The sequence below is a fragment of the Phaenicophaeus curvirostris genome, chromosome 25 (assembly GCF_032191515.1).
Source record: "Phaenicophaeus curvirostris isolate KB17595 chromosome 25, BPBGC_Pcur_1.0, whole genome shotgun sequence".
NCBI classification, from domain to species: Eukaryota; Metazoa; Chordata; class Aves; order Cuculiformes; family Cuculidae; genus Phaenicophaeus; species Phaenicophaeus curvirostris.
Window position 1 is genome coordinate 3,009,788 of NC_091416.1, and position 27,956 is coordinate 3,037,743.

At 59.0% G+C, this 27,956-nt stretch overlaps 2 protein-coding genes across 4 annotated transcripts in view; one reads left to right on the top strand and one right to left on the bottom strand.

Annotated features, from left to right (window-relative positions):
- Positions 1-2,825: 2,825 nt before the first annotated feature.
- LOC138730784 (collagen alpha-1(I) chain-like) lies at positions 2,826-6,454 on the bottom strand. Its single transcript, XM_069876263.1, has 3 exons — positions 4,590-6,454; positions 3,707-4,534; positions 2,826-3,549 (listed from the first exon to the last, which is right to left on the bottom strand). Exons 1-3 carry the CDS (start codon positions 6,452-6,454, stop codon positions 2,826-2,828), a joined length of 3,417 nt encoding a protein of 1,138 aa, XP_069732364.1.
- BCL9L (BCL9 like) overlaps positions 5,214-27,956 on the top strand; it is a 49,091-nt gene continuing 26,348 nt past the window's right edge. For 2 of the 3 annotated variants that reach the window (XM_069876621.1, XM_069876623.1), the window contains exon 1: positions 21,616-21,657. In XM_069876621.1, the coding sequence (XP_069732722.1) occupies positions 21,631-21,657 (27 nt within the window). In that variant the 5' untranslated portion in view covers positions 21,616-21,630. Of the gene's footprint in view, positions 5,236-21,615; positions 21,658-27,956 lie in introns of those variants that run through there. The other variant, XM_069876622.1, reaches the window with a different exon arrangement.

Genomic DNA, 27,956 nt, shown 5'->3' on the forward strand with positions numbered 1-27,956 from the left:
AGCAGCAGACCACAGCTTGCTGGGTCGCTTTGCGTGTTGTCTTTTCATTTCCCAGTTTCTTCTGGCCTGGACCTGCTGGAGGCGTGATGGTAAATAGCTTAGTGTGAAGGAAACGGGCTGGGATCCCATGTGAAGGGAGCGGAGAAGCCAAGCTGGGCTCTCCAACTCCATCCAGGTCCGTCTGGGCAGCGGCGCAGGCTGCCCTGCTCCAACCCCAGCGTGGAATGAGGGAGCCCATTCTTTCTCGCTGGCTGCAGGGCTGGGCACAGACCTGGGGCCAGCTCTGGGTTGGCATGTTTTCCCTCATCCCTGAGTGATGGCTTTGTGGCACCATCAAAACAGAGGTGGGATTGAGGGCTTGTGACGCAGCCTGCGGGAGACGAGGCACAGCAGGGACCTGTGAGGCTGTGGGGTAGGATCCCTGCCAGTGCCTGAGGGGCGAGGAGGCTGTGTAGGGATGGGCAGGAGTGAGGGAAGAGCTGGAAAAGGTGTTGTTAGTCTGCCTTTGCAGCAGGAACGTGGCCTCTTCCACCTCCTTTTTGGGGGAACGCGGGATGAGCCTGTGTGCCAGGTCTGTGGATTTAATGCTGGAGCTGCCACCAGCTCCTTGCACTGTACCTGCACGGATCATCAAAGCAGAGCTGCCCCCAGCCCCGGGCTCTTTTCCTTAATTCCAGCTCATCCATGCTCCTCCATCTCCGGGGCCTCTGCTGGAGGTCGGTCTGGGACTGGCGTGAGCCACTTGGGGAAAGGCTTCGCGAAGAGGCAGCTCCGGCTCACTGTGAGTCACATCATTAATTCCAGTATAGTTAATTGGACCTAATTAATCATACTCATAAGCGTAACGAGGGCCTCGCCCACGGGGGTTTTGCGAAGGTCTGAGCCTGGGCTGGCGTTCTGGAGAGGCGATGGGAACAAACAAGTCCCAGGGCTCTGGAGGTGGCTTGGAACCCAGCTTCAGCGTACTCCAGACATCCTTACCTGAAAAATGATCCTTCCAGCTCTGTATCCCAGTATCATCTGCACCCTGTGGAAGTGGAATGTTTCAGGAGCTTCTTGGTGGGTGCTCCCAATTCTTCACCCATGTGCCTCTTGGTCTTTGACCAGTTTGGAGGGGAGACTCCCGACTTAAGCGCTGATGTACCGGGCAGCTCCTGGGATGCGCTTCTCCATGGTGGTGGTGGCAGAGGGAGGCTTTGAGGAGCTCCAAGGACTCTGCTTCATCGTCTCCTCCCCTCCGTGTCTCTCCTAGCGTGGGTGTAATGATAGAGGAGGGAAGGGGAGACTGGGAGTTGGAGTCAAGTGTAGGGAGGGCAGCAAGCCCGGCAGATGTTAATTAAAGACAGGCTCAGCGCTGAGCCGGCAGCGGCTGGTCCTCCCGCTGACCTTTCCCAGTCTCGCTCTGCCACTTTCATGTGCACAGCCTGGGAGAGACGCGAGGGGCTGTGATGTAGAAAGCCCAGGAGGCCGTAGGGAAGGAGCGGGAGGGAGAAGCAGGCGGAGGGCCCGGCGCACGGGTGGCTCCAGCATCCCCTCTGCAGCAGACGTGGCTGGAGGGCAGAGCTGCCAGGCTGCCTTGGCACCAAGCTGTGGTGCCCGGCAGCGGTGGCTGGGCACCGTCTTTAACCCGCAGCGCTCTGTCTGCAGGGACACGAGCCCAGCGCCGCTGCTGGGAGGGATGACACTGTGAAAATATACCAGTGCTTGCTGATGAGGCACTCGGGAGCTCACCAGAGCGGCAGGGAGATGTGTGGCCTCGCTGCTCCGGGTCCCTGGGAGGAGTTTGGTAGGGTACGGTTGGGAAGCGGACGATGCTTTGCAAAGGGGTCCCTGGGGCCACCCGCCCCACACAGCCTTGGGTCTCCCAGGGAAAACCCAGCACATCTGCACACTCTCCCTTCTCCAGGCTCCAGCTTTCCCCTGGCACTTCTGCAGGTGGGCGAAACCTTCCTGGAGGGTGGTAAAGAGGCACCTTCAAAGACTGATGTCCCATCCTTTCTGTTGGGGTTTGGGAGCAGCCAGCGCTTCTGCATTCCCCCCCCCTCCCTCCGGCATCTCTTGGCGGCCACCACTGCTCTTTGCTTGGCCGAGTTCTGCGCTTGGCCCTGCTGCAGCGTCGCCCGCCGGGGCGAGAGATCAGCGTTTGGGGGAGATCCCCGCATCCCTGGCACCTCTTCTCCTGCCTCCGCTCGCCCCGAGCGGAGGGACTCCGGCCCCGCTGCTGCGCAGGCGGGCAGAGCAGGAGGGCAAGGTGCGTTTTCACGTTCCATCAGGGCTGCCGCTTCCTATCAGCGGAGACGGATGGCTTGTCCCTGGCTCCCCTTTAGCGCTGCAACGCTTGGAGATGCTGCCAAGTGGTCCCTGCCTCCAGCCCTCTCTCCCCAGCCGTTAGCGCGCTGCAGACGGGAAGGTGACACATGCTGGTTAGGATGCCGCTGGCATCATCCGGGAGCGGGTGGACTGGCTGAATAGCCTGACGTGTGCGTGTGCACTTGTGTGGCTCCCGTCTGCCTGCGAGGGGAGGGAGCGGGCAGGGAGAGCGCGGGCAGCCAGCTGCGTCCTCTCCCAGCTGCATCCTGCGCGCCTGCAGCGGCCACCGCAGCCTCGGGTTGTGGGGCTGGGGTCCCGCCACCTCACCGAAGCAAACACTGTGTTTGAGATGGACGCTATTCCCACTGTCTCCAGCCATCTCGGCTCCTTCCTCTGCTCCTTGGGGTTTACTCTCCTCTCCCCACTCCCCTCACCCCGATTCGTACCCGTCAATGGAGGCTGGTGCTCAGGGGAGGGGGGTGATTAACACATGGAAAACTTGTGTTGGGATGGGGTCAGGGCGACGGGGTGGAGAGGTGCGGAGGTGTAGGGTCACCCGTCACCACGGCTGCGACCGGTGGCTTGCGATGCTTCTTCTGAAAACGCGCCCATGCCAAACATGCTGATGGAGCTGGGTGGGCTGACTCTTTGGCTGGCAAACGAGGAGATGGGTGCCCGCTGGGAGCAGCCCGGGCGCTGCTGTGGGGTGTCCGGCACGCGGGCCAGTGGCCGTGCGTGTCCCTGGCTGGCTGCTCACCAGAGACCCCGGGGAGCTTGCGTTTGGGGTGTGACTGGGGGCACGGGGCCGGCGTGGGTGCTGGGTTTGCTGGTGCTGAGTTTGCCGGTGCAGGTGCCAGTGTGGATGCCAGGTTTGCTGGCGCCGTGGGGTTCCGTGCCACTCTTGGTGCCAGGTTTGCTGGCACAGGTGCCGGGTTGGTGGGTTTTGGGTTTGCTGGTGCCCAGTATGCTGGTTTGGGGTTTGTGGGTGCCAGGTTGATGGGTGCCGGTGCCCCGTTTGCTGGTGCTGGTGTGAGTTTTGGGTTTGTGGGTGCCGGCTTTGCTGCTGCGGCTGCTGGGTGCCCAGTTTGCAGGTGTGGGTTTCGGCTTTGCCGGTGGTTGTGCTTGGTTTGCTGCTGCTTCTGTGGGTTTGTGGGTGCTGGTTTACCGGTGCCCGTGCGGGTCAGCGGGTGCTGGTTTGGTGGGTGCCCAGTTTGGTGGATACCTGGTTTACTGGTGCCACTGCGGGTTTGTGGGTCCCAGTTTGCCGGGTTTACCGGTGCTGGTGTGGGTCGGCGGGTGCCAGTCTGCTTGGTGCCCAGTTTACCAGTGCCGGTGTGGGTTTGCAGGTCCCCGTTTGCTGGGTTTACCAGTGCCAGTTTACCGGGTGCCGGTTTACCGGGTTTCCCAGCGCGGGTTTCGGGTTTGCAGGTTTTGGGTTCCCCGATGCAGGTTTTCGGAGCCGGTTTCAGGTTTGCGGCTACTGGGTTTGCCAAGTTTCCCGGTGCGGGTTCCCCGGTGTGGGTTCCCGGTCCCAGGTTCCTGGTGCGGGTTTCGGGTTTGCTGGGTTCCCCGGTGTGGGTTCCCGGTGCTGGTTTCCCGGTGCGGGTTTTGGGTTTGCTGGGTTTCCCGGTGCGGGTTCCTGGTGCTGGTTTTGGGTTTCCCGGTGCTGGTTTCCCGGTGCCAGTTTCCCGATGTGGGTTTCGGGTTTTCTGGGTTCTCCGGTGCAGGTTCCCGGTGCTGGTTTTGGGTTTCCCAGTGCGGGTTCCCCGGTGTGGGTTCCCCGGTACTGGTTTCCCGGTGCGGGTTTCGGGTTTGCTGGGTTCCCCGGTGCCGGGTTCCCGGTGTGGATTCCCGGTGCGGGTTTGCCGGTGCGGGTTTCAGGTTTGCTGGGTTCCCCGGTGCGGGTTTTGGGTTTCCCGGTGCCGGTTCCCGGTGCGGGTTTTGGGTTTCCCGGTGCCGGTTCCCGGTGCGGGTTTCAGGTTTCCCGGTGTGGATCCCCGGTACTGGTTTCCCGGTGCTGGTTTTGGGTTTGCTGGGTTCTCCGGTCCCGGTTTCCCAGTGCGGGTTCCCAGTGCGGATTTCGAGTTTCCTGGTGCGGGTTCCCGGTGCGGGTTTCAGGTTTCCCGGTGTGGATCCCCGGTACTGGTTTCCCGGTGCGGGTTTCGGGTTTGCTGGGTTCCCCGGTGCCGGGTTCCCGGTGTGGATTCCCGGTGCGGGTTTCCCGCTGCGGGTTTCAGGTTTGCTGGGTTCCCCGGTGCGGGTTTCGAGTTTCCCGGTGCCGGTTCCCCGGTGCGCGTTTCGGGTTTCCCGGTGCCGGTTCCCCGGTGCGGGTTGCGGGTTTGCTAGGTTCCCCGGTGCGGGTTCCCGGTGCTGGGTTCCCGGTGCTGGGTTCCCGGTGCCGGTTCCCGGTGCGGGTTTCGGGTTTGCTGGGTTCCCCGGTGCGGGTTTCAGGTTTGCTGGGTTCCCCGGTGCCGGTTCCCTGTGCGGGTTTCGGGTTCCCGGTGCTGGGTTCCCGGTTTGCTGGGTTCCCCGGTGCGGGTTGCGGGTTCGCTGGGTCCCCCGGTGCGGGTTCCCGGTTTGCTGGGTCCCCCGGTGCGGGTTCCCGGTTTGCTGGGTCCCCCGGTGCTGGGTTCCCGGTTCGCTGGGTCCCCCGGTGCGGGTTCCCGCTGGCGGCTCGCGGCGGAAGGGTTAAGGCGCGCGGGGCTCTTATTTTGACAGCCCGGCCGGGGCCGCCCCCCCCGCGCCGCCCGCCGCTCGCCGCGCCCTCGGCCCGCGCCGCCGCCCCCGCCCCGGGATCCGCGCTGCGCGCTCGGCCCGCGGCGGGCGGCCGGGACATGAGCGCGGCCCGCGCCGGCCCCGCGCCGCCCGCCGGGCCCCGCGCCCCCCCGCCCCGCGCCCAGCCCCGCGACGAGCCCCGCCGAGCAGGTGAGTGCGGGACCGGGGCGGCGCGCCGCGAGGGTGGGCCCCGCCGGACCCCCCCCCCCCAACCCCGACACGGCTCCGACCGGTGCCCGCAGCGAGGGGCCGGCCGGCGCCTGGAGCCCCCAGCGAGGGTCCGCCTGGTGCCCAGTGCGTCCAGCAAGGGTCCGTCCGGTGCCTGGAGCCCCCAGTGAGGGTCCGTCCGGTGCCTGGAGCCCCCAGTGAGGGTCCGCCTGGTGCCCAGTGCTCCCAGCGAGGGTCCGACCGGTGCCTGGAGCCCCCAGCGAGGGTCCGCCTGGTGCCCAGTGCGTCCAGCAAGGGTCCGTCCGGTGCCTGGAGCCCCCAGTGAGGGTCCGTCCGGTGCCTGGAGCCCCCAGCAAGAGTCTGCCTGGTGCCCAGTGCTCCCAGCAAGGGTCCGTCCGGTGCCTGGAGCCCCCAGTGAGGGTCCGACTGGTGCCTGGAGCCCCCAGTGAGGGTCCGACCGGTGCCTGGAGCCCCCAGTGAGGGTCCGTTTGGTGCCTGGAGCCCCCAGCAAGGGTCTGTCTGGTGCCCGGTGCTCCCAGTGCGGGTCCAATCGGTGCCTGGAGCCCCCAGCAAGAGTCCGCCTGGTGCCCAGTGCTTCCAGCGAGGGTCCGTCCGGTGCCTGGAGCCCCCAGCGAGGGTCCGTCTGGTGCCTGGAGCCCCCAGTAAGGGTCCGTCCAGTGCCTGGAGCCCCCAGTAAGGGTCCGTCCAGTGCCTGGAGCCCCCAGTGAGGGTCTGTTTGGTGCCTGGAGCCCCCAACAAGGGTCCGTCCGGTGCCCGGTGCCGCCGCCACGGGTCCATTCGGTGCCTGGTGTTCCCAGCAAGGGTCCATCTGGTGCCCAGTGCTCCCAGCGCGGGTCCAATCCGTGCCTGGAGCCCCCAGTAAGGGTCCGACCGGTGCCTGGAGCCCCCAGTAAGGGTCTGTCTGGTGCCCAGTGCCACTGCCACAGGTCCATTCAGTGCCTGGTGCTCCCAGCGTGGGTCCGTCCGGTGCCTGGAGCCCCCAACAAGGGTCCGTCTGGTGCCTGGTGCCGCCACCGCAGGTCCACTCGGTGCCTGGTGCTCCCAGTGTGGGTCTGTCCGGTGCCTGGAGCCCCCAACAAGGGTCCGTCTGGTGCCCAGTGCTCCCAGTGCTGGTCTGACCGGTGCCCAGAGCCCCCAGCAAGGGTCCATCTGGTGCCTGGTGCCGCCACTGCAGGTCCATTCGGTGTCTGGTGCTCCCAGTGTGGGTCTGTCCGGTGCCTGGAGCCCCCAGCAAGGGTCTGTCTGGTGCCCGGTGCCACTGCCACAGGTCCATTCAGTGCCTGGTGCTCCCAGCGTGGGTCTGTCCGGTGCCTGGAGCCCCCAGCAAGGGTCCGTCTGGTGCCCGGTGCTGCCACCGCGGGTCCATTCAGTGCCCAGTGTTCCTGTTTGTTGCCCGGTGCTCCCAGCGTGGGTCCGATCGGTGCCTGTGGCCCCTGGTACAGGTCTGTTCGGTGTCCGGTGCTCCCATTCAGTGCCCAGAGCCCCCGACGCGGGTCTGTTCGGTGCCTGGTGCTCCCAGTCAGTGCCCGGTGCTTTCAGCTTGGGTCCGTTCGGTGCCCAGTGCTCCCCATGTGGGTCTGATCGGTGCCTAGTGCCCCTGACACGGGTCCGTTCGGTGGCCAGTGCTCCCGTTCGGTGCCTGGTGCTCTCGGCTCAGGTCCGTTCAGTGCCCGGTGCTCTCAACGCGGGTCCATTCGATGCCTGGTGCCGCCAACGTGCGTCCATTCGATGCCTGGTGCCCCCGGTACGGGTCCATTCGGTGCCCAGTGCTCTCAGTTTGGGTCCATTTGGTGCCCGGCACTCTTGACTTGGGTCCGTTTGGTGCTTGGTGCTCCCCATGCGGGTCCATTCGGTGTCCGGTGCTCGCGTTCGGTGCCTGGTGCTCTCAGCTCAGGTCCATTCAGTGCCCAGTGCTCTCAACGTGGGTCCGTTCGGTGCCTGGAGCCCCTGACATGGGTCCATTCAATACCCGGTGCCACCGACACAGGTCCATTCGATGCCTGATGCACCCCACGCGGCTCTATTCAATGCCCAGTGCTCCCCACGCAGGTTTATTTGATGCCCAGTGCTCCCCATCCTGGTCCATCCGGTGCCCGGCGCTGCCAGTGTGTCCAGCCTGGGACAGGGCTTAGGCCACTGCCAGCGCTGCCCGGAGATGCTGTCAAGGTGGACGCTCTCCTCGGGCTCATCTTGCACCTCGTCCCGCTCTGCCTGGCCATTCAGGCTCCGCTCTGGTGTTTGGGGACCGCTGTCCATCACCGTGGCCGCTGGCCTTTAGCAAGCTTGCCCTGCACCCGGTTTTACCCAGGCTGCTCTCATTTTGGAAGACGTCGTTGGCACTGTTGAAGCCTGAGTGGAGCTGGGATTCCTCACCGCGTTTCACGTGGGGTTTAAAACTCATCTCAGATGTCGGGGGACAGCTCTGCCCTTTCCTTGTGGTGTCCTAGGCCATGGGGCTTCTGTTCCCTCTTGAGCTGAACCAGGTACGTGGCCGTCTGGAAGCAAAAAAGCAGAAACGCCGTCCATAGGCACTTTCCACATGGAAAGGACCTTGTGTAACAAAACCTTTCGTGGGACGTGGCTTTAGCAGGTGGTGAACCTGTCCTGGCTCCATAAGCAACCACTTGCTGGAGCAGAAATGTGAGAAGGATGCATATGCGAACGCGGGAGAAGCACTACGTGACGGGGTGTGGAGACGCGGTGCCGTGTGGTCGCGTCCTGGCTGCACGAGGCACGGGGCCACCAGCACTGTGGCACAGAGGACAACTCTTGACCTGTGGGATCTGCTGGTGCGGCTGCCGCTCGTTATCCTCCCCAAACGCCGTTACGTGCCTGGCACATGGTAATGACACACGGCTCCTTCCAGCCGTCCGTTGCCAGGTCTCGGCACGGGGCTGTGTGTGCGCCTTGTTTTGCTGCCTTGGTGGCAGAAGGGGTAAGGAAAGTGAGTCACAGAGGAAGCGATTTGCACAAGGTCACACGGCGAGGCTGTGCCGAAGCCAGACCTCTGTTGACTCCGGTGCCTGCGATAGCGCTGGCTGCCACCACACGTGGGTGTGCAATGCACACCCGAGCCTAGAACTGGAGCAGGAATCACTAGGTCAGCATTGCTGACTGTTTCACTCTTTCTTCTTGCTAGAAGGATGAGCGGATCGGTGTCCGCAGCAATCGTCTGCTCCATCAGGCACTTTTTCTGGTGTGTTCGCGTCCTAAATGCTTGAGAACCTTTGTCTGTTTTCTAGCGTGTGTTTTGCTATTTGATCTAGGCAGATGATGCGATCGGTGCACCCCCACACCCTGCCCTATATGTTTATTAGCCAGAAATGCCGTTTTGTGGTGGTTGGTGTTCTCTGCGGTGCGATGCTGTAGATGTTACTATATCTCCCTGCTCCTGAAAGTCCCTTCCCTCTTTCCTGACCTCCCCACTGGAGAAAAAAAAAAGGCAGCAGCTAAAGGAAGGCTTACTCAGAAACTTGAAACCGTAGTTACTCAGTTGCAGAAAGTGAAACAGTTGTGTTCAGTACTTTAAAGCCCTCTGCATCTCGTGTCGCTGGAAGGTGGCTGAGAGGGGACAGGCCATCGCAGAGCTGGAAGTGCCGAGCTCTCCTGGGGGCTTCTGTGGATGCGCTGGAGCTGCGCTTCAGCTCCAGGTGAACTTGAGCCCGTGGAGCTGAGGACCTTGCTTGTGCTGGCTCGTAATCCCCAAGGTCCAAGCTCAACTCAACCTTTGACTTTGCTATCACGTCACTGACCGAGCTGGCATCACGTTCGTCGTATTTGCCATTTTGGGGGAAAAAATATGTTTTTCCCTCTCCTTGCTACCGCTGTTTCCTGCTAAAACAATGGGAGCCCTCCTCCTGCCATCAGCGCTTGCTGTCGGGGGGTGTGGGTGAGAGCAGGAGGTAGAGAAGAGGCCTGGTTCCCTCTGTGGGGAGCATCTCCGTGTCACTGTTCCTCACTGCTGTAGAGACATTTGTAGCTGACCCTGGTCATCTGCTGGTTGCAGCATCCTGAGTAAAATGTGGGTCCTGGATTGTTTTTCATGCCCTGGAGAGCTGTGCTAGGTTGGTGAGGACTGCTGGCGTTTTTAACGGGAAGCACAGTAGGAGATGTATGGATAGATAGATGATGACGATGGAGGTATCGTAGCGATGTGATGTACAGATGCAGCAATACTTTGTCAGTGCTGTTTAAGATGCATCAGTGAAGTGCTAGGAGGGTTGCCAGCACAACTCTTGTGGCAAATCCCATCTAATGCCGGTCAGAACTCAGTGTTGCACAGGTCTCCTGCCCTCCCAGGAAGACGTGGACTGGCAAATGTGTCCGATCTTGGTTGGACTTGATGATCTTAGTGGTCTTTCACAGCCTTAATGATTTTAATGATTCTACGATCTTTTGTGAGGTGCCCTGGTTTGAGGGAGGGTGGGAGCTTGGGTGTTGACTTTATGTGGCTGGTCTCCGTGAAGCTGAAACTATCCTATGAGGTTTTTTTGTAGCACTGAAGCTGTGGAAAAATACACCCGTCTTGAAGAAAGGGGCCTAAGAAGCGTCGCAGTGGCTCTTCTTCTCCATTGTGTGTTCCCAGCAGCTTAGTGCGATGCAGGGAGCGAGGATGGCTGAAACGAGATTCCTCAGCTCATTCTGACTTGTGTTTCGAAGTCAGTGCTGCCTTCCGGCAGGCTGCTCCGTGCCTCTCTGGTCTGGTTTTCCTTCTGCGAGCACCACCCCTGCAGCCCCGCGTGAGAGGTGCCCAGGAACTGTTGCCAGAGGTTGGCAGGGGTGGTTTCTGTTGCTGTATTTGGCCTTTTCCGCAGCCTCTCCCGGCAGACAAACCGTGTGGCACAGATGAGAGGCACCCTTCCTCCTTCTGCGGTGCCTGTTCCGGGTCCTCCACTTGGCACCAGCCCCTTCCTGGGACCTGGTTTTGTTTCCTCCCTACCTGATTCTCTATGAAACTCAGAGGTGGAGAGGGTGATGGATTTTGTTGTAACTGGGAGCAGTTGGTGGTGGTGTTTGCCATTGCCACAGGGCTGTACTCGGCGGGAGGCAGCGTGGAGGAAGCAGTTAGTGTCGCTGGCACCCGATTTTGATTTAGGGGCAAGCAGTGTTACGGAGGGATGGCTTGCCAGGAGCCCTGTGGACTCCTCATATCCTCAGCGAGCTAGGCAGGGCTCATCACTACCCTGGGCGGCCTGGTCTCCTAGGCAGCAGGAGAGGGAGCACGGGACACCTCGGCATAGCGATCCAAACCCTGCACCAAGCCTTCAAAACATGCACACGGCTGTTGGGCATCCTGACCAACTCAGAGCCCGGCTTGCTTGGTCTCTAACCGTCGTTCTCTGCTGGCACTCCTGCTGCCCCCTTCCCGGGACACAGGATGAGCCGTTAAGAGACTTGCGGCTCCCTGGCAGGCAGAGTTGCCTTGATGCCAGCTGTGCCCTTCTGCTGGAGAAGATGGTGTGAGGATGATGGGCTGCAACACCCTGAAGAGCCTAGTGGGAACCTGTTCCGCTTTCCCTGAGCGTAGCCAGTGGCATCAGGCCTGCCTCCCACTGGCTCAGCTCTTTATGGAGAGATGGGCTGGTTCTTTGGCAGCTACTGGTGTCTGGGCGCAAGTAGCTCCCCTGTATCCCAGTATCTGTGCTGGATCACCAGACGGGTGCGTCAGGCAGTGGTTTCCAGCCTCTCCACGCTGCCGGGGATCAGAGGGCAGAGCCTTCGCTGGCATTTTGTCCTGCTCTATCTGGTTGAGTCACCTTCCCTGGAGGTGTTTAAGGGACGGGTGGACAAGGTGCTGAGGGGCATGGTTTAGTGATTGATGGGAATGGTTGGACTCGATGATCTGGTGGGTCTCTTCCAACCTGGTGATTCTATGATTTTCCTGGCAGTTGTAGGCAGAGGAACCTGCAACCTGGGCACCTCTGGGAGACTTCGCATCCCCAGTGTGGGCAGCTTGTGTCCCAGCTTTTCCCAGAGCTGCCGGAGAAAACAGTGATTTGTTGGTGGGTTTGCTTCTACCAAGAGCAGGAGCTGGGTTTGGGGTTTAGTGTTTTCAAGATGCCCTGAATCCCAGCTCGGGGATGAGGGGAGCCTGCTCGGGTGCTGGGGTAGCAGCTTTAAGATGGCTTTCAGGCCGGGCGTCACCCTGTTTGGTGAGGAGCTCGGCTGGAGCCAGGGCCTGGGCCAGGAGCCAGGGCCCCGATCCATGCCAGAGAGGGCGAGACTTGGAAAGCGAAGCAGAGCTCCTCCTGTGTGAGAGATGGCCCGAAATACCGAGCAAAACCACAGAGTGCTCCTTGTTCCTGCCTGTGCCTACTGGTCTTCCCTCTCCCTGGAGTACGTGGGAGGTCACAGGACAGATCTGCTAGGGAGCAGGAGGGCTGTGCTTCTCAGGCACTTCTGCTCCATCCTTGCTCTTCAGGCCCCGGGTGGTTTGGGTTTTTGCAGTTTTTTTTGTGGGTGTTTTCCCTTCTAGCCCTGCATCTCCCCGTTGCTGTATCTCCCCATCCTCACTGGAACTGGTTTGGGGCACGGTTCCTTGTGGAGGGGCTGGCCAGAGCAATGCTGCACGCGGTTGCGCTGCTGCTTGTGTCACGGCTGAGTGGAGCAGCTTTCCTTTTCCTTGCTCAGTTGCTTAATGCGGTGACCGAGGAGAGGAACAGGCCAGGATACAGTTTGTGTAGAAGCTGCTCTGTGGCATCAGCTCTTTTCAGGCTGTGCTTCCCAGGGTCTGCGCGAGCAGCGTGGGTCCATGTGAGCAGCATGACTCCTCGTGCTGAGTGTCTGGTGCTAGCGATGTTCTGTGCTGTCACTGGCTGGAGGAGGTTTCGAGCGCTCTGCAGGAGCAAGGCCTTGGCTTTTTCACCTCCGAAACAGAGGCTGGGAGGAAAAGTGAAAGGGAATGACTTAACCAAAGGCAGGAAGGGAATATGGGGCAGAGCTAGGGACGGAAGCCAGGATTCTTGATTCCTGCTCATCGCTCTGCTCCTCCTCAGCTGCCTGCTGGCGTCTCAGCCTCCTTGAGTCCAGGCATAAGGGGGCTTTTCCTGCCCTCTAAGAAGCTGGAGGTCAGGAGCTCCGCTTGAGAAGTATCCTCAGTACTCGGTGTGTGAGCTTTCCTGTCCCTGAGTATCTCGTCTCCGGGATTTGCCCAGGTGAGAAAATTGTGAGTCGGAAAACTCCGACTGGTGTGATTACAGCAGAAGTCGCGAACCGTTTCCTTGGCTGGTGAGCCCAGTGCCTGGTTCCCCAAGGGGCACCGTGGTCCTTGTCTGATGTGCGCTCAGCAGAGAAATGCCGTTCTCCCAGAATGCTGTTCCCTTGTTTGGAGGCTGCGTCCACGTTTCTCTTCAGGGTTTTAATTTAGGGAAGCTGCTTCTCTCTGCTTGCAGCGTGTCCCCCTCCTGAAGGTGGCCTCATGGACAGCCTTCCTTGACTTGCCGCCTTGGTAGCTGTATAGTTGGGCATGCATCAGGTGTCTGGTTTTGCAGGAGCCTTGCAGTCTTCCTAACAGAAAACGTATTCTTAAAGATCCTCTTTGGAGGAAAGCTCCTGCTCAGTAGCTGGGTGAGCAGTTAGTTATGCTCCCTTTCAGATGGGAAGGGGCTCAGCCGCGGCTGGAATGGCTCCTGCTTCGTCCCGCTGTTCTTCAGCGCTGGGTTCCTGGGTTCTTGGGAAAGGCAGCCTGTGGGGCTGTGATCGGTAGAGGATGCTGGCGGTTGCAAGGATCCGGAGTTGCCACGCTGTACATCTCCAGGGCAGCGAGGAGCCGGACGGGGTGCTCTGAAGGCAGTGGCGGAGAGCAAGGGCTGCCTCTCCGGGTGACTCTTCCCGACAGCAAGCTGGCCAAGGCTGTGGAAACCCCTGGAGCACTGGAGCTTTCACCACTTCCTCAGCAGGACTCGTTCCAGCACCGAGCTGCAGCGGAGGACCGGGCCAGACAGGGCCTGAAGGGAGCGGGTCCGGCCACAGGCAAGCCTCGTCGCGCTGGGCTGAAAAGCCGCTTGTGTCCTGCCTCTGCGCAGCCTTGTTTGAACTTTCCTCTGGCAAGGAGCAAAAGGAACCGGGGAGACCTTAGGGCTGGTCCAAGCAAGTTTCCTCTGCTCTTCCCACCCGCAGATGCACTGGGGGGAATGGCAGCGGCTGCAGGCTGCCGTCCCGGAGCGCAGCACTTTGGGGGGCCCTCGGTCGCAACGGCTTTTGAGCAAAGGTTTTTTTTTGCCTCTGGTGTTCCCTGCCTCTTGGGCTGCGACGCAGGGAGGGGGAAGTGAAACTGTGGTTCAGAACAAGCCCTCTGGATGGCAAGAAAATTGCTGAGTAGCCGGTTTCCAGGTTGCCGAGGTCCTAGCCAGGGCCTGTGCAGCTGCCAGAAGCAACAGGCTTGGAATTTCCTCTGGCGGGTGCCAGCTCCTCTTGGGCTGGCTGCAGCCCCTCTGCTGGGCCGGGGCTCCTCGAGCCCTGTGGATGGGGTGCTCCCGGAGCAGGGGTTGCGCTGGAGCTGGAGCTGCCCCGCTCGCTCTCGCAGCCTGGTTTCTATTTTCTTTTCCAGGGTCCAAGCTGTTTTGAATTACGCAGCCTGCGCCTCCCGCGGGGCTCCTTGAGCAGCCGCCTAATGAGCTGAGCTCCTGACAAACTTTGCTCTGGCTCTGGCTACGCTTGGAAAATTTTACAGCCTTTTCAGCAAAAGGAAATGCCAGGAAAGGCCTGTCTCTTCTTATTTTTATGAGGGGGTCCCAGTTGAGAGGGGGCGAGGTGTATTTGGAGAGGAAGACAGGAAGGATTTTGTATGCTGCAGTCTATACGCTTTCTAGTGATCGGGACGAGCGGGTTCGATGCTGCCTGCCAGAGCTGGGCACCACGCGGGGCGAGACCCGCAGGGCTCTCGGAGGGAGCAGGGTGGGCGCAGCGAAGCAGCGGCTTCTATTCTACGGGGAGGTGGTGGTTCTGTGTCTTCCCCCGCAGCTGCTGGCGTAGCTACTGGCTGTTTAATCTTCACTAATTATGCTTTTTTTCTGAATGGCAGTGGGTTTATTTCTACTGTGGTTGCAGGGGGAGGCTCCTGCGCTGCGTGTTGTTCCGCAAGGCTGTAGGAAGGACCATCACGGGGCTGGTAGAGAGCCCAGCAGGTGCTGGTGGGCACGAGGACATAGGAACATGGGTGCCACCAGCATGTTTGACCCACGAGGGACACTCATGTGTCGTGTAACTCTTTGGCTGAGCAATCGGTAGGAGAAACCAGGGCACAAAACAAGCTGTGACTTGCCTGCCTTCCCTTGGTGGGACGGTGCTGAGAAGGCAGCTGGGAGACCTCAGTGTTGGATAAACTCTCCCTCGGTGAGGGGCTGAAGATCTAGTTTACTTCATGAGAGTCCACTGCACTGATCTCCAGACAAGCAGTTTGATCCAGAGAGGGCTGCAGGTACTGGCCGCTGCTTCCCATCCTCCTCACTCATCCTGGCTGTGTCCCAGATCTCTTTCCAATGGCAAAAAGGCCCCTGTGGGGACTGGGACGGGGGTGTTGGTTGGAGCCTGTAAAGCTGCAGTGGCCTGGGGAGCCGTGGCGCTTCTCCAGCGGGAGGGATCGAGGTTTATGCGCGATCCGTAGGCATCAGCTGCTGCCAGTCGTGGCAGATGAGCGTCAGACATGGGCAGCGATGGCCCTGGGTGGAAGGAGTCTCGCGCCAGTCCCGCTTTGAGGGCTTTGCCCGTTACGCCTGTCAGGAGCGCGGCCGTGGATAACTATTTGATTTGGCAGCGTGCGCGGGCCTGGCAGCCCTCGGAGTGGGATGCAGGCACCAGAACCGTGCCCTCCTCTCCCTTTCTCTCCATCACTCCACCCATCCCCAGCTTTCTGCTGTGTTGGGCCCAAGAAAGCACCTTCCTGGGGCTGTGTCCCCTCCTCCCCCTGGAAGATGAGTGCTGTGTCCCCTCTCGTCTCCCAGGCCTTACAAGCAGGAGCAGAGATTGGGTTTGACGGGGGAGGCCATTGCCTTCACACTGCTGTTGGCTTCATGTTGGATGGGCTTTGCTGTCCCAGTGTTCTTGGAGCTCAAAACAAGTGGGGAGCTGCTGGCAGAAGTAGTCAAAATGATAGTTAAATGCCTCTTTGTTATTGTTATTTATTTCTGTGATGCCATCTGCAGGTATCTGCTTTAGAATGGCTGAAGTGGATGGGGTTTGTGCTCTTTGATTAGTTCCCTAATTGTCATTGGGGAGCCCTGTTTTGCGTGAACTTGGCACTGCAGGAGGAAAGCGTGAAGCCCCGTCTGTCATCTATGAGAGCAAAGGGAGAGCAAACAAGCGCACAACGTGGCTGTAACAACCACCAGGACCTTCCCTCCCCAAGCATTTCCACAGGTCGGTGGTTCAGGAAGGATCTGCCTGGGCTGCCCACCTCCACTGGAGAATACTGTGTGAGTTTTGCTCCCAGCTCTCCTTTCGAACTCTCTTTTAAAAACAATAATCACAGTACTCACTGCTTAAATTTGCTTCACAGCCTGTTTGAACAAACAAAACCAAGCAAACCCAAAACCTTCCCCAAACCCTAACCTGGTTCTGCTCACTGGAAGTCGTAAAGATTTTTGTAAGAAGGGAATTCCTTTGCCATAAGCAGAACTTCAGCACAGAAGCTCCTGCTACTTACAGGTACTTTGCTATAAATGTCATTGTAGCTTTTGCAGGTGCGGGTGTTATTTTAGTGGGAAGAGTGATTTACCCACTCGAGCGCTGTGCGATCAGGACCTTCTGTGTGCGTGATTGCTCCCCACCCCGCATGGTGCTTCTGAAACAGTCGGGGAGACTCAGCTACTGGTGCCAAAAGTTTATCAGTTACTTTATTCTGCTCTTTAATCAAAAGTAATTTCACAAAGTCCTGGTCTAATTAGAATGTAATACTTATGTTGTAGGTTTTAGACTTTTTTTGAGGGCTCCAGTTATTTTTCTGACAGTGGCATTGACCCCTATGCAGCAAATCTAAAGCTGCTGCAACAACGGGCTGCCGTTCTGGAGTAGTTTCCCTGAGCTCCCGGCCTTTGGAGGTCCACGGTGCGTAGGTTTAACACCAGTTAAGTGAACCGGCTGCCCTGGGATTTCCTCATTCCCAGGTGGACGCTCTGAGCCCTTCCAGTGGAAAGGGACGATGTCGGCATCCCTCAGAGCTGCCAGTCCCTGTCTGGGTGATGCTGAGCTGTGTATTCATCTCGCTGCAGCCAGATGGAGAGGTTAATTGCTTTGCCCAGCCTCAGGTTGGAACAAGATTGCAGAAGAGGGTGGCTGCAGTTGGTGGTTGGTTAGATGGAAGGGGAGAGAGGAGAAGGAAGCATGTCCAGGAGTAATGGTGTGTTTTGGGATTGCCCTTCCTCCAAGACCTGAGTGTGTTGGATGGCTGCTGTTCCAACGTTGGATCTGTGGCCGTTAGGGCTGCGCGTGGAGCCGTGGCTGGGCTGTGGGTGCTGGTTGCAGTATATTTGCAAAAGCTATTGGGAATGCACAGAGAATTGGCCTCTCTCAGGAGCCGATAGAAGAGTTCCAATAGCAAGCATGCCGGGAGGCCAGGCTCTAACTCCTGCTGCCTCGCTGCTTCCCCACTGGGCATGGACATGGACGTGCCCGGAGTGCCTCAGTTGTGCTGCGGATCGTGTGCAGGTGACTCGAGTCAGTGCTCTTGCTGGATGCGACACGCCGATGGTCAGGGAGGGGACAAGGCAGAGCTGGAACCTGGCTCAGGGAGGGCACATGCCATGCAGGCTCCCTCCTGCATACGAGACACTGAGACACTCATCCGTGGGGCCCTGCCTGCTCTGGTGAGCCAGGGCTAACGGCTGACCCTGGCCTTGGGAAGAAGGAGAGGTGTGGGGGAGCTGGGATTGTAACATCAAACAGCGGGGAATATGTGCATCGCCCTTGGCCAGTAGTCTAGTCTAATGCCTTGTCTGATTTGCATATCAATTAATTTTTATTTTAAGAGGACTCAAGTGGACCCAAGTGCCAGACTGCGTCTCAGTGTGCTGTAGGAGGAGCCCAGGAACTGCTTGATTTGATCTGAACAACGAGCCTGAGGGTGGTATCGTTTAATGAGCCAAAGACCCCTCTGGCAGAAATCAGTTTCTTTCCTTCTGAAACAGGCAAGTGCTGATTGTTCGGTGGGGTTTAGGGTCCTTTTGAACAGTCTGGGCAGTGTTGAATGAGCGTGGGTCATGTAGACTCTGGCGACAGTCAGGATGCTGTGTGACAGGAGGGTGGCTTGCCCGGGCCGTGCTGCTGCCCTCAGCTGTCCCAGTGCTCTGAGACCAGTTCTCTGAGGTGCCGCTCCCTGCCACCGTCCATCTCCTCAGACCCACGTTGCTCGGCCTGCCCCATCCCAGGCACAGGACAGAATCTGTGGCTGCAGGGTAGCTGCGGAGCTGCCCTGCTCGGCCTCGCTGCTGTGGGGTAGGGAGGAAGCCAAGTGCCCCTGCTCGAAAGCAGGAAACCAGAACCACGCGGGCTGCCTCGGCACCTCGCGCTCACACCGACAGCAGCGCGCTGGGCTCAGGCTCGCTGGCTGCCCGCCACGGCACTGGTGGCCCTGGTCTGTTTGCAAAGCCGGAGGGAGAATGCAGACCCCTCTGGTGCAGGTTCTCCCCTCTTGGCTCTTCAGAACCCAAACTGGAAGGCTGCAGCCAGAGCTCCTGGGCTCTTTCCGCTGTGCATCCATCCTTAGGTGCTCACCCGGGCTCTGGCTGCTGTGTCTGTCAGGGATAAAGGCAGTTTGTGGGCTGCACCACGCTGCCCTGGCCCTGGTGCGACTGCCTTGCCAAGGTTTGCAGCCACCGCTGCCTCCTGTGGAAGAAGGAGCTTGTACTTTTCACGGTAGGGCTTTTTCCTCTGCATTCGAGGCCTCACAGCAGTCATCTCTGCTCCCCAGCCCTGGGACCCCCACTCTCCGTGGCCGAAGCAGCGATTGCGGGAGGAAGAGGCACAACCATCCCTCCCGGCACACGGCGCGTTTGTCCTGTTCGATTACCATGCAGCAGCAGTGGCACCAGCCGCCGCCTTCTCCCCTCGCTGGGCTGCGCGCCGCAGGCTCGGGCAAACGCTGTCTGCGGACATCTGCTGCCTCCTCCCCCACTGCCTCCTGGCAAGCAGCAGCAGCAGCTTCCCAGAGCACAGCCTGCTCTGCACATCACCCCCCCTCCGCACACCCAGCCCAGGCTCCCTTCTGCTCCTACAAGCTCCTTCGCAGGACCTTGAAATGGTTGTTTCCCGGTGCTGGCTCGGCTCCAAGCAGCCTTCCGTCTCACAAGACTGTAGCTGAAAAAAAAAAAACCACCAACCGAAAAACCAGGGTGCCTGATGGAGAGGAAAGGCTTATTAAAGGTGATGCCTGCCCAGCGCCGGGCGGTGATGCAAACAGGCAGCCCTCTCCTTGGCAGGGCTCCAGCCGGCGCCTGGGGCCGGAGGCCGGCACGGAGTCTGGGGCAGAAAGCTGGGAGCAGATGTGGCGAGGTCGGCCGTGAGCCGCGGCCTCGGTGCCAGCGCTGGATGTGTTGGTCCGGTGTCTGTCTCTGGTCTGTCCTGCGCAGCTGCGAGGGGCAGAGTTCGCTATTCCAGGTATTCATCTGGTCCCTTCGGGGAGAAGGGAGCCTTGTTTCTGTTGGCGAGCGGTGGGATGATGTGGATGTGCTCCGAGGGCAGCAGGGCTGCGCGTTTCTGCCTCCGGAGAGTCACTCCAGGGCTGTGGTGCTGCTGTCCTGGCAGCAAGCAGCTCCCTGCCAAGTGGAATTGCGGTGGCTCCAGCCTCTTGGCACTGCTGCACCACGTTCCTATCTGTAGGCATGCGTCTGGCACCAGAAACGTGGATCGTTACCCCAAGGACGTTCAGCGGCCCGACACAAACTGGGGGCTTCTCCGGAGGCAAGAGTGGAGGAGCTGGGAGGGCTGGAGTGGAAGGATTTAATGAAGAGGGCACAAAGGGTGTAGCAAACTCCTTTCTTCTGAATGTGGTGAAGCAATAGCTGGGAGCATGAAGGCAACGCTGGGCTGTGATCTTGGGGAAAGCCCAGAAGGAGGGCTGAGGTATGTGGATTAGTCAGAGGAGATGGTAGAGGATGAAAGAAGATTCAGCAGCTCTGATTGTAAAGGCAGGTTTGGGAGAAGGAGCTGGAGGGATTGCAGGTGGGACATGAAAACAGGCGCTTGGAAAGATGGAATAAATGAACCCGGTGGGGAAATTTGCCATTTTGTACCTGGATCAGAAAGATGCAAGCGCGATTCAAAGGGGTTTAGACAAGAAGGCACAAGTCTGCGTTTGGAGCGAGAGGGCTCATCTTCACTGTGACTGTCTTTGCGGTGGAGGGTGCGGAGGCACGTCTGGATTCCGTAGTTGCGTTGCGTTAGGTGACAGCAGGTCCTGGCCCCTCGTTTGGTCAGCAAGGCTGTGGCTGTGCCCGTGCCCGTGCAGGGCGTCGAAGAAGTGGTAGCAGGAGAGCTGAGAGTGCCTGTGATGGGGTGTAGAGATGGGAGCTGTGGGCCGGGCAGCCAGCAACAAGGCTGGAGTCCGTGTGGCAAGCAGGGCCAAGGTGCTGTGGTGTCACCAACAAGGGGTCTCGGTGCATTTATCAGCACTCTTTTGGGTGTCACGCTGTGGCAAGCAGGACTGGTGCCGCTGCGCAGAGGGAGTCTGGCAGCCAGACCCGAATCGAGCGCCCAGGTCCCCTTTTTTCCTGGTCAGTAACTGCAGCTCCTCCTCGTTTCATCGCTGAGCATGGAGGAGATGAAGAGAGGGAAAGATGGGGGGTGCACCTGAGGGTAAGATGGGAGATGCCGCTGAGAAACAGAACCAAGATGATTTTCCCCTTTGTGTGCTGGGGGATATTCGGTGGGGTGGGGGCCGCGGCGCTGAGGTGCCTGACAGAAACTCTGCACACATCCCTGTGAGAGGAAGCTGCAGTGCTGCAGGATGCCATCCTCTCACCTGCGCAGGTGATGCTGAGTCGTGCCTCACCCAGCCAGCCGGACCCTGTCCCACAGCCTTGGGAGTAGAAATAAGGGAGCCCTGGCCAGCAGTCTTCAAGGAATGGGAGCATCACCAGAGATTGGAGGGAAGCCTGGTAGGTTCTGGTATGTACCTGATGCTGAGGAGCAGCAGGAGGTGCCACGTGGAGGCCGGTTGTTGCCTTGTCCCTCCAGAAGAGTGGGAGAGAGGGGAGGCAGTGGGGCATGACGTTCTCCTGGGAAGAACTGATGAGCCAAGGCAGAATGAGGCCGGGGCCAAGGAGGCTGCTGGGGAGGACATCCTTCCCCTGAGCCCAGAATCTCTCGCTCCGCTGGGCTCAGTCTGACTCCTGGACCTTGGCTGCTGGTGAGCCAGGAAGGAGGCTGAGACCACCGAGTCCTGGCTTGGCTGTTGTGGACCCGCACGGGGCCGGGGAGGCGATTCGCCTCCCCGGCCCCGTGCGGGTCCACAACAGCCAAACTCCCCACCCTCTTCTTCCCGCGCTCGGGGATGGAGCCAGGAGAGACAGAGGGGAGGAATCGCTCTGTGAAGGGTTAACGGTTCGCTGCAGCCTGCTCTCCCTGCTGCAGGAGGGTGTTTAGCAGCTTGCTCCAGTTGGCGTCTTTCCCAGAATGCTTTGGAAAAGCACTGCCCTCTGACCCCCAGTACAAACTGAGCCCAGCACGTGGGAGGGAGAAATTACTCCCAGACCTTCAGGCTCCAGGGTTTACAAGCTGCCTGCAATAAAGCAGCCGTTTTTTTTCCGACAGTTACTAAATCTCCCCTTTTAGCTCCGCTGCAGACCCCTGCCCGGCGCTCCCCTCCCTGCCCCCAGCCCCGTGTCTCACTCCTTCTGCTCAAATCAGAAACATCTCTGAGCTGAAGGCTGGGCAGAGCTCAAGCCCCTCTTCCTAGAGTAGCGGGTCCCGTCCGTCCTGGCAGCTGTCCGTGGGTCTGTCTGCCTGCTTCCTGCATCACCTGGTGCTTGCCCAGGGGGTCCTGCACCTGCACCTCTCCTCCAAGCCCTCACAAGGCATGTGTGATGCTGCTGGGATGGTCCAGGGCGGCTGGCAGACCACGTTTCAGGCTTAGCATCTGTGCTGGTGACCAGGAGCCAAAGGGCAAAGGCTTTTTTCTCGGCTTCGCTGGTGGCAGGGGCAGCTTTGGGCAAGGCAGTGTGTTTCCGTGCCTCCCTTCTGCTCTCTTGAGACAAGAATAAGAGCCACAGGGTTCGCGCTTACCTGTCCTCAGGTCCTTAGGTAACTCATTCTGCCTGTGCCCCCCACAGTGCCGCGAGGAATTAATCTCCAGGGAGGCCGGCCAGTTTCTATGGGAGATCACTGCGTGGGAGGCTCACGAGGCTTCACCAGCCTGCGTCTGCGATGCCTGCTGAGGCTGCAAAGTGCCAGGTCCTGCTTATTCACGTATGATTTCATGACCATCCAGTTGTGTGGAGGTGCCGAGCTGGTGTAGGGTGGCGAGCTCGGCGTGCCTGGTGCGGTGCCGAGCGTGCCAGCGCCTTGCTTTGCCACAAAGGGCGTGGGAGCGCGCGTTCGTGTTTGTACAGCGCTTTGGGAACAGAAGGAGCTCGTTACGAGTGGCGACCGTGCCATGGGCACTGTGGTATCCAGATAAATAGAACTAGAGCTGGTATTTCAAAACAACCTCTTCCCCGCTCCTCCCACCTCCTGCGCGCATTCCTCTGGCGAGGAGCAGGCGAAGGTGGGGAGCTGCCCGCTGCGCACAGCCCTGCCCTGCTCTCTTCTGGGAGATTCAGGACACCTCAGAGGCTGCAGGTTGTCCTGGCCTTGGCCGTGACACCTGCCTGGGGACCCGCGCTCGAGGGGGCAACCCCGCTGGGGCAACCCTGGGGCTTTCAGCGCGCCGCTTTGCTTTGCAGGAGTGGTGATGGGAGTCTCGTGGCGGCGGTAGATCTGTGCTGTACCTCGCTCCGCGTCTCGCTGAGCCCCTGGGCATGATGTGGCAGGGAAGCCATTTCCTTAACCACGTCTTGGGCTGGGCTGTGATCTGCTTGACACGCAACAAAAAAGCACATTCATCCGAATCCCCTTCTCTCCCCTCTCCGAGAGCTCGGTTTTGTTTTTAAATCTATATGGCAGGCGACCAAACTGGCTGAGTCAGTCAGCTGGCTGGCCACCAGAAGTAAAAATGCGGTTTTGTCCCCTCCCTCGTTTCCCCCCATCCCCCCGGATTTTTTTCTCCTTCACTTAGCGACAGTTTCATGTATTGACAACAAACCTCTTTCTGCCTCCTTCTCTCTTGGGCCAGGACAAGTGGGAGCTGGTTTTCATTTTCAGAGTCGGTTGGGGGTAGAAGGTGCGGGATGGCCGCCTGCCTTTGCCTTCTGGCTCCTGCCGACAGCGATGCTGCCTGGGAGGAGGGGAGCTGCCTGCTGCACCCTGGCCTCCGCAGGCTGATGCCAACCCTGCTCTTCTGCGGGATGGAGTGGGGAAGCGTCCAGGCAGGAGGGAGGATGGGAGCTGAGGAGCCCGGCTCCGTGGCTGCTGGCACTCAGGAGCCGTGCCGGCCCTGGACCAGCTTTCGGGGGGCAGGAGGAGGTGAGAATCATAGAATCACCAGGTTGGAAGAGTCCCTGGGCAGCCTCTGCCACCGCCCAATGACCTCTTCTGTGAAATATCTTTTCCTAATGTCCAGCCTGAACCTCCCCTGGTGGAGCTTGAGGAGAGATTCCTCCAGGGAACAGCATGCAGCAAGCAGCTGATCCCAGTGCAGAACCTGCTGGGAACAGCACAGAGCCCCTCATGGATCATATCTTGGACCCAGCTCCTGGATCCAGCCTGCCCAGATCCCTCTGCAGAGCCTGGGCCCACGGATCCAGCCTGCCCAGATCCCTCAGAACATTTTCCTAATGTCCAGCCTGAACCTCCCCTGGTGGAGCTTGAGGCCATTCCCTCTCGTCCTGTCCCCTGTCCCTTGGGAGAAGAGCCCAGCTCCCTCCTCTCCACAACCTCCTTTCAGGTAGTTGTAGAGAGCAATGAGGTCTCCCCTCAGCCGTTCCTCATAAGGCCTGTTCTCCAGCCCCTTCCCCAGCTTCGTTGCTCTTCTCTGGACTCGCTCCAGAGCCTCAACATCCTTCTTGAGGTGAGGAGCCCAGAACTGAACACAGGATTCGAGGAGCAGTCTCACCAGGGCGAACATGGGGGCTGCACAGCTCTCTCCTTGCCAGCTGCGCTGAGCACTGGAGGAAACGGGCACGCCAGAGCGCTGGGACTCAATGTGAGCAGGAAAGGTTGGAGAGCAGTCCCTGCTTTGGTCTGTTAGTCCCCTGGAGGCACCACCCTGGCTTGGGAGCTCAGCGTTCCCCTGGCCTTTCAGGGAAGCCACCCATGGCTGTCCCACCTCCTGCTCCCAGGGAGTCAGTGAGTGCAGAGTGTGTGGCTCCTCGCAGGAGTAAAACTTACTGAGCAAACAAAGGAGGCTTCTCAGGGCAGAGTTTTCAGATGCAAATTGGCTGCTTGGTTTTTGGAGACAGATTTTCTTAATTTGTATGTTGATTTTTGCTATTTGAAATGCATAAATCACAGCAAATGCTCCCACCTCCCTCTGGCTTCTGTGCGCTGCAGCGAGGGGGCTGCTGGAGAGCAGGGTGGTTGGTACCCGAGGATACCCGCGCTGGTCTGAACCAGTCTGCTGCTTCCTCTGCCGTATATCACTGCGAGACACGCTTCCAAGGCAGCAAAGGCAGGGAAGGGGAGAAAGTGATTTACTGGGTTTTATTTTAGCAGGAAAGGATGTGACAGGCTAAGAAAGGTAAAAGGCAAAATAAATCCTCCTGAATATTTTGCTTCCATTGAAATGAAGGCAACTTAAAGGTGCAGACGGACGCTTGAGAACGCAGTGGGGAAAGGTGCCTGCGAGCTCCTGGTAAGGCTGAGCCTCTGCCACACGTCACGTGGGGAACGATAGTGATCTTGGTCCCTAAAGACGTCTCTGCACACGCGGTTGTGCCCCCGTCTCTCGCTGGTGGTCGGAGGCCCTGCCGGTACCGCACTGCTGCAGGCGGCCGTGAACGCGCCACCGCGTGCGCGCGCCTGTGGCTTGGGCAGGAATTGCTGTAGCAGGTCAGAACCGGCGAGGAACAGCGAGAAGGGCTGCGGAGATGTGGTGTTTGGTGCAGGGATCTCTGGGGCTGGAAATGCGTAGAGGGCAAAGGATGCTGCGCGTTCGCTGGGCACTAAGGGAAGGAGCTTTGTGGTCAGGAGGTGGGTGCTGGGGATGCATCCCTGCACTCAGTTGTGCCCGGTCCACAGCCTGTCCTCACTTCCCTTCCCATCTCTTAGGAGCTCGTGCCCGTAGAGCTGAGGAGGTGTGGGAAGAGGAGAGCTCTGCTGGCTGTGTCTGGTGGAAAAACTGCACCTGATGTCGCCACGCTTTTTCCTTAAACTTACTCACGGTCATTCCCTTGGCAAATATCTTAGACAGAAGAAGGGCAGGAATGGTTTGGAAGAGAATACAGTAGCTTGGAGTGACCTGTAGATTACTGGCACCTTTAGGTGGGTGCCGAAGCGGAGGTGGTTACTTTCCATCTGATGTGGAGCCTGCTGGGGGCCTGAGCTGGTGTGGGAGCTGTCTGTGTTAGTGGGTACCTGTTTGGTCCTGGCACTTGCCTGTTTGCTTTTGCTGGAGGGAAGGAAAGACAGCTCATCAGTGCCGTGGTGTCCTGGCCGGCGTCGTTTTCTGGTTCTTCTGCAGTTGGACTGCAAATCTGTGGGGATCTTGAAATCCTGAGAGGGGGAAAAAGCCATCCTGAAATGGATCTGCAGCTTAAGTCCTTTCTATTTTGTGATGTGAAATCTCTGACCAACCACCTGGCCTTCACCCCCTCTTCCCTCCCTGGCTGTGCTGTGCTCCTGACAATGCTGGTGCTGCCTTACAGCTGTTCGTGCTGGTCCTCCAGCAAGAGCCTGGGGTTGAATGCTGGGGGAGCAGGGCAGGGAAGCATCCCTGTGGGACAGCTTAACTTCCACACCTGCCTACGTTCTGCTTTCCAAGCAGGTGACCGGAGTTTGGCACAGTCTGTTTCCAACCTCATCACCAGGAAAGAGCTTGTAACAAGGTCTAACCCATGGGCAAACTTTTAAACAAACACAAACTCCTGCATCAGATCAATACTTGGATCAATGGGGGTTTTTTTCCCTCTGTCAGAAACAGTATTGCTTTGTTTACTCCATCTGCCCAGACTGTTTCCCAGCACATATCCCTGTCAGAGGCTGAAATGAAGAGCTGGAGTTTCAGGCTCTTTCCATTTTCGTTATCAGCTGAGTTTAAAGTATGTTTGCATTTTAGGCTTCTTGGAAAGCCTGACTTACAGTTTTTGAGCTGGCTGGCTACCTCAAGTGCATCAGAGGGGTGAAAGAAGCTGGACAGCTTGGTGAATGCTCAGCACAACTGTGGCAGTACTTCTGCCCTTCCTAGCTTTCAGATTCCTTTTCTAATGCTCTCCAGAAAAGGCTGGATGACACTTCAGTGGTGCAGCACTCCAGTACGGCCAGCTCGGTCCCTTCCACCAGCCCACACGTGCCACTTGAGTCTTGAGAGAGCCGGCACCGTGTTCCTATCCAGTGGGCTTTGTGTCTGTGTGGAGGACAACAGCCCGTGTTGTGTTCCTCACCAGTAGGCTCCGTGCGTGTGTGGTGGGTGAGACCCCACGCTGGGTTCCTCCCTGGTGGGCGCTGTGTGTGTGTGGTGGGTGAGGAGGCTGAGCAGCACTCCCCACCGCGTTGCTGTGGGCTTAGCAACTAGGAGGAACAGAGCTTTCCTGGAGCCCCTTTCAGTCCTGGAAGCTGCTCTAAGGTCTCCCTGAAGCCTTCTCTTCTCCAGGCTGAACAACCACAACTCTCCCAGCCTGTCCTTATAGCAGAGGTGCTCCAGTCCTTGGATCATCTCCGTGGCCTCTTCTGGACTCACTCCAACAGATGCGATGGGCTTGGTAGTAGAAAGGTGAACCTACTGATATCTTTCATATTTGGGAAGAGCTATGAGAGACTTGGAGCCTGTCCTGCTCCAAGAGAAAGCTGTCATGTCCCAGTGGGACCCTGCCCTGGTGCTCTCTGAGGAGTGCTAGAGAGGCATGGTTTAGTGTTTGATAGGAATGGTTGGACTCGATGATCTGGTGTGTCTCTTCCAACCTGGTGATTCTATGATTCTATGATTCTAACCCTGCAAGCCCCAGCTGGATGCCAGCAGGGTGGTGTGTCTCCAGCCTCATGCAGATCAGGCTTTATTGCTCTCACACTGAGGTTCTGGTGCCCGGAGGTGGGGTTGCTGAATTTGCTGAGCCAAGCGCTGAAGAGAGCTGGCATCCTCCCTTCCCTGCTACGCTGCTGGGCACGTCCCGGATTGCAGCGCCAGGGACAAGCGGGACCTTGCAGGATGATCTGGCTCGGTGGGGCTGGACAGCAGCGGAGAGGTGGTTGGGCACGTCCCATGGTGTTGCCGCCCTGCTGAAGACCAGGACAAGGCAGGACCGCGTCGCATCCACTGGTGGAGAGTCTCCCCCATTCTCTCACGCCCACGCGCTGGTGTAAACGCACACACGCGTACGGAGGCAGGTCCGTACCGGCGTGAACATGCTGGCGCGGGTTCCCGTGGCTCTGTGGTTACGCGGGCACACCCACGCCAACGTGGATGCAAATGGACCCATGCTGGTGGGGCCTCCTCCTCGCCAACCATCACAGAGGCAGGCGTGTTCGCAGCCGCACGGCTTCGGGCTTGTGGCGGCACCGGCGCTCAGATGCGGGCGGCGGAGCTAAAGCCACGGCGCTGGTCTATTTTTGGGAGCACTCCTAAGAATTGTGAGCGCGTTTCAGATGTTCGAGTCTTAGATGGGGGAAAGCTGGAACAGATGGCTGGAGGGTTCAGAGCAGCAGCCCTGCTGAGAATAGATATTTATAGGCAGATTTAACCCTTGTGTGGTCTCTGGAGCCACGTTTAAAGGAACAGCGTCCGAGGTGAACGTGGTGGGGCTGCATGGTGACCTCTGAGGGTGCGCTGTCCTCTCTGGTTCCTGTGAGCCGATTATCAGCACAGTTGGGAAATCCCATCTATGCTCTACCTCGAGCGCAGGGATACGGCTTTCCCCAGGCCATCGAGCCTGGTTTCTGTAAGCCTCAGTGAAACCGGACTGATTGTGCCACTTACTTGCTGTCCGAGCTGGGGCAGCGGGTGCTGAGGCTGCCCTGTGCGTGCGTGACCTGCAAAACGAGGACAAAGATTGTTTTGTCCCTCTTGCCCTGATTTTTTTTCCCTCTTTTTTTCCTCTTTTGCCAGAGGTCACCCAGTTTCTTCCTTTTCCTTGTTGGAAGGAAGGAGAGATTGTGTTTTTCTGTCTTGTGAAGATGCACAGATTAAGCCCTGCCATGTCAGAGCTGTCAGCTGTTTTTACCTGTCCTTGTCTTGGACATTTAGGGAAGAGCAGAATCCACCTGCAGGCTGTGCTGGTTTGTTGAACTGTCTGGCTGCCAAGTGGGGAGACAGATCTATTTGTATAGCCCCTCCTTGAGAGCAGCAGCCTCCTCTTTGGGACCTGAAGTAGTGTTGGATTTAACTTCTCAGGAGTGTCTTGAAGTGGGCTCAGCGGAGCTGAGTAACAGCAGCAGGGAGAGTGATCTGGGGGCAAGGAAGAAAGTGATGCCCTGGGGTGGGAACGTAAAGAAATGACAGAATG

Coding starts and splice junctions, on each gene's coding strand:
- LOC138730784 (XM_069876263.1), bottom strand. CDS start 6,454: ATGGACCTGCAGTGGCGGCACCAGGCACCAGATGGACCCTTGCTGGGG. Junction 4,535..4,589: donor AAACGCGCACCGGGGAACCG/GCACCGGGAAAC, acceptor TGAAACCCGCAG/CGGGAAACCCGCACCGGGAA. Junction 3,550..3,706: donor AACCCGCGCTGGGAAACCCG/GTAAACCGGCAC, acceptor ACAAACCCGCAG/TGGCACCAGTAAACCAGGTA.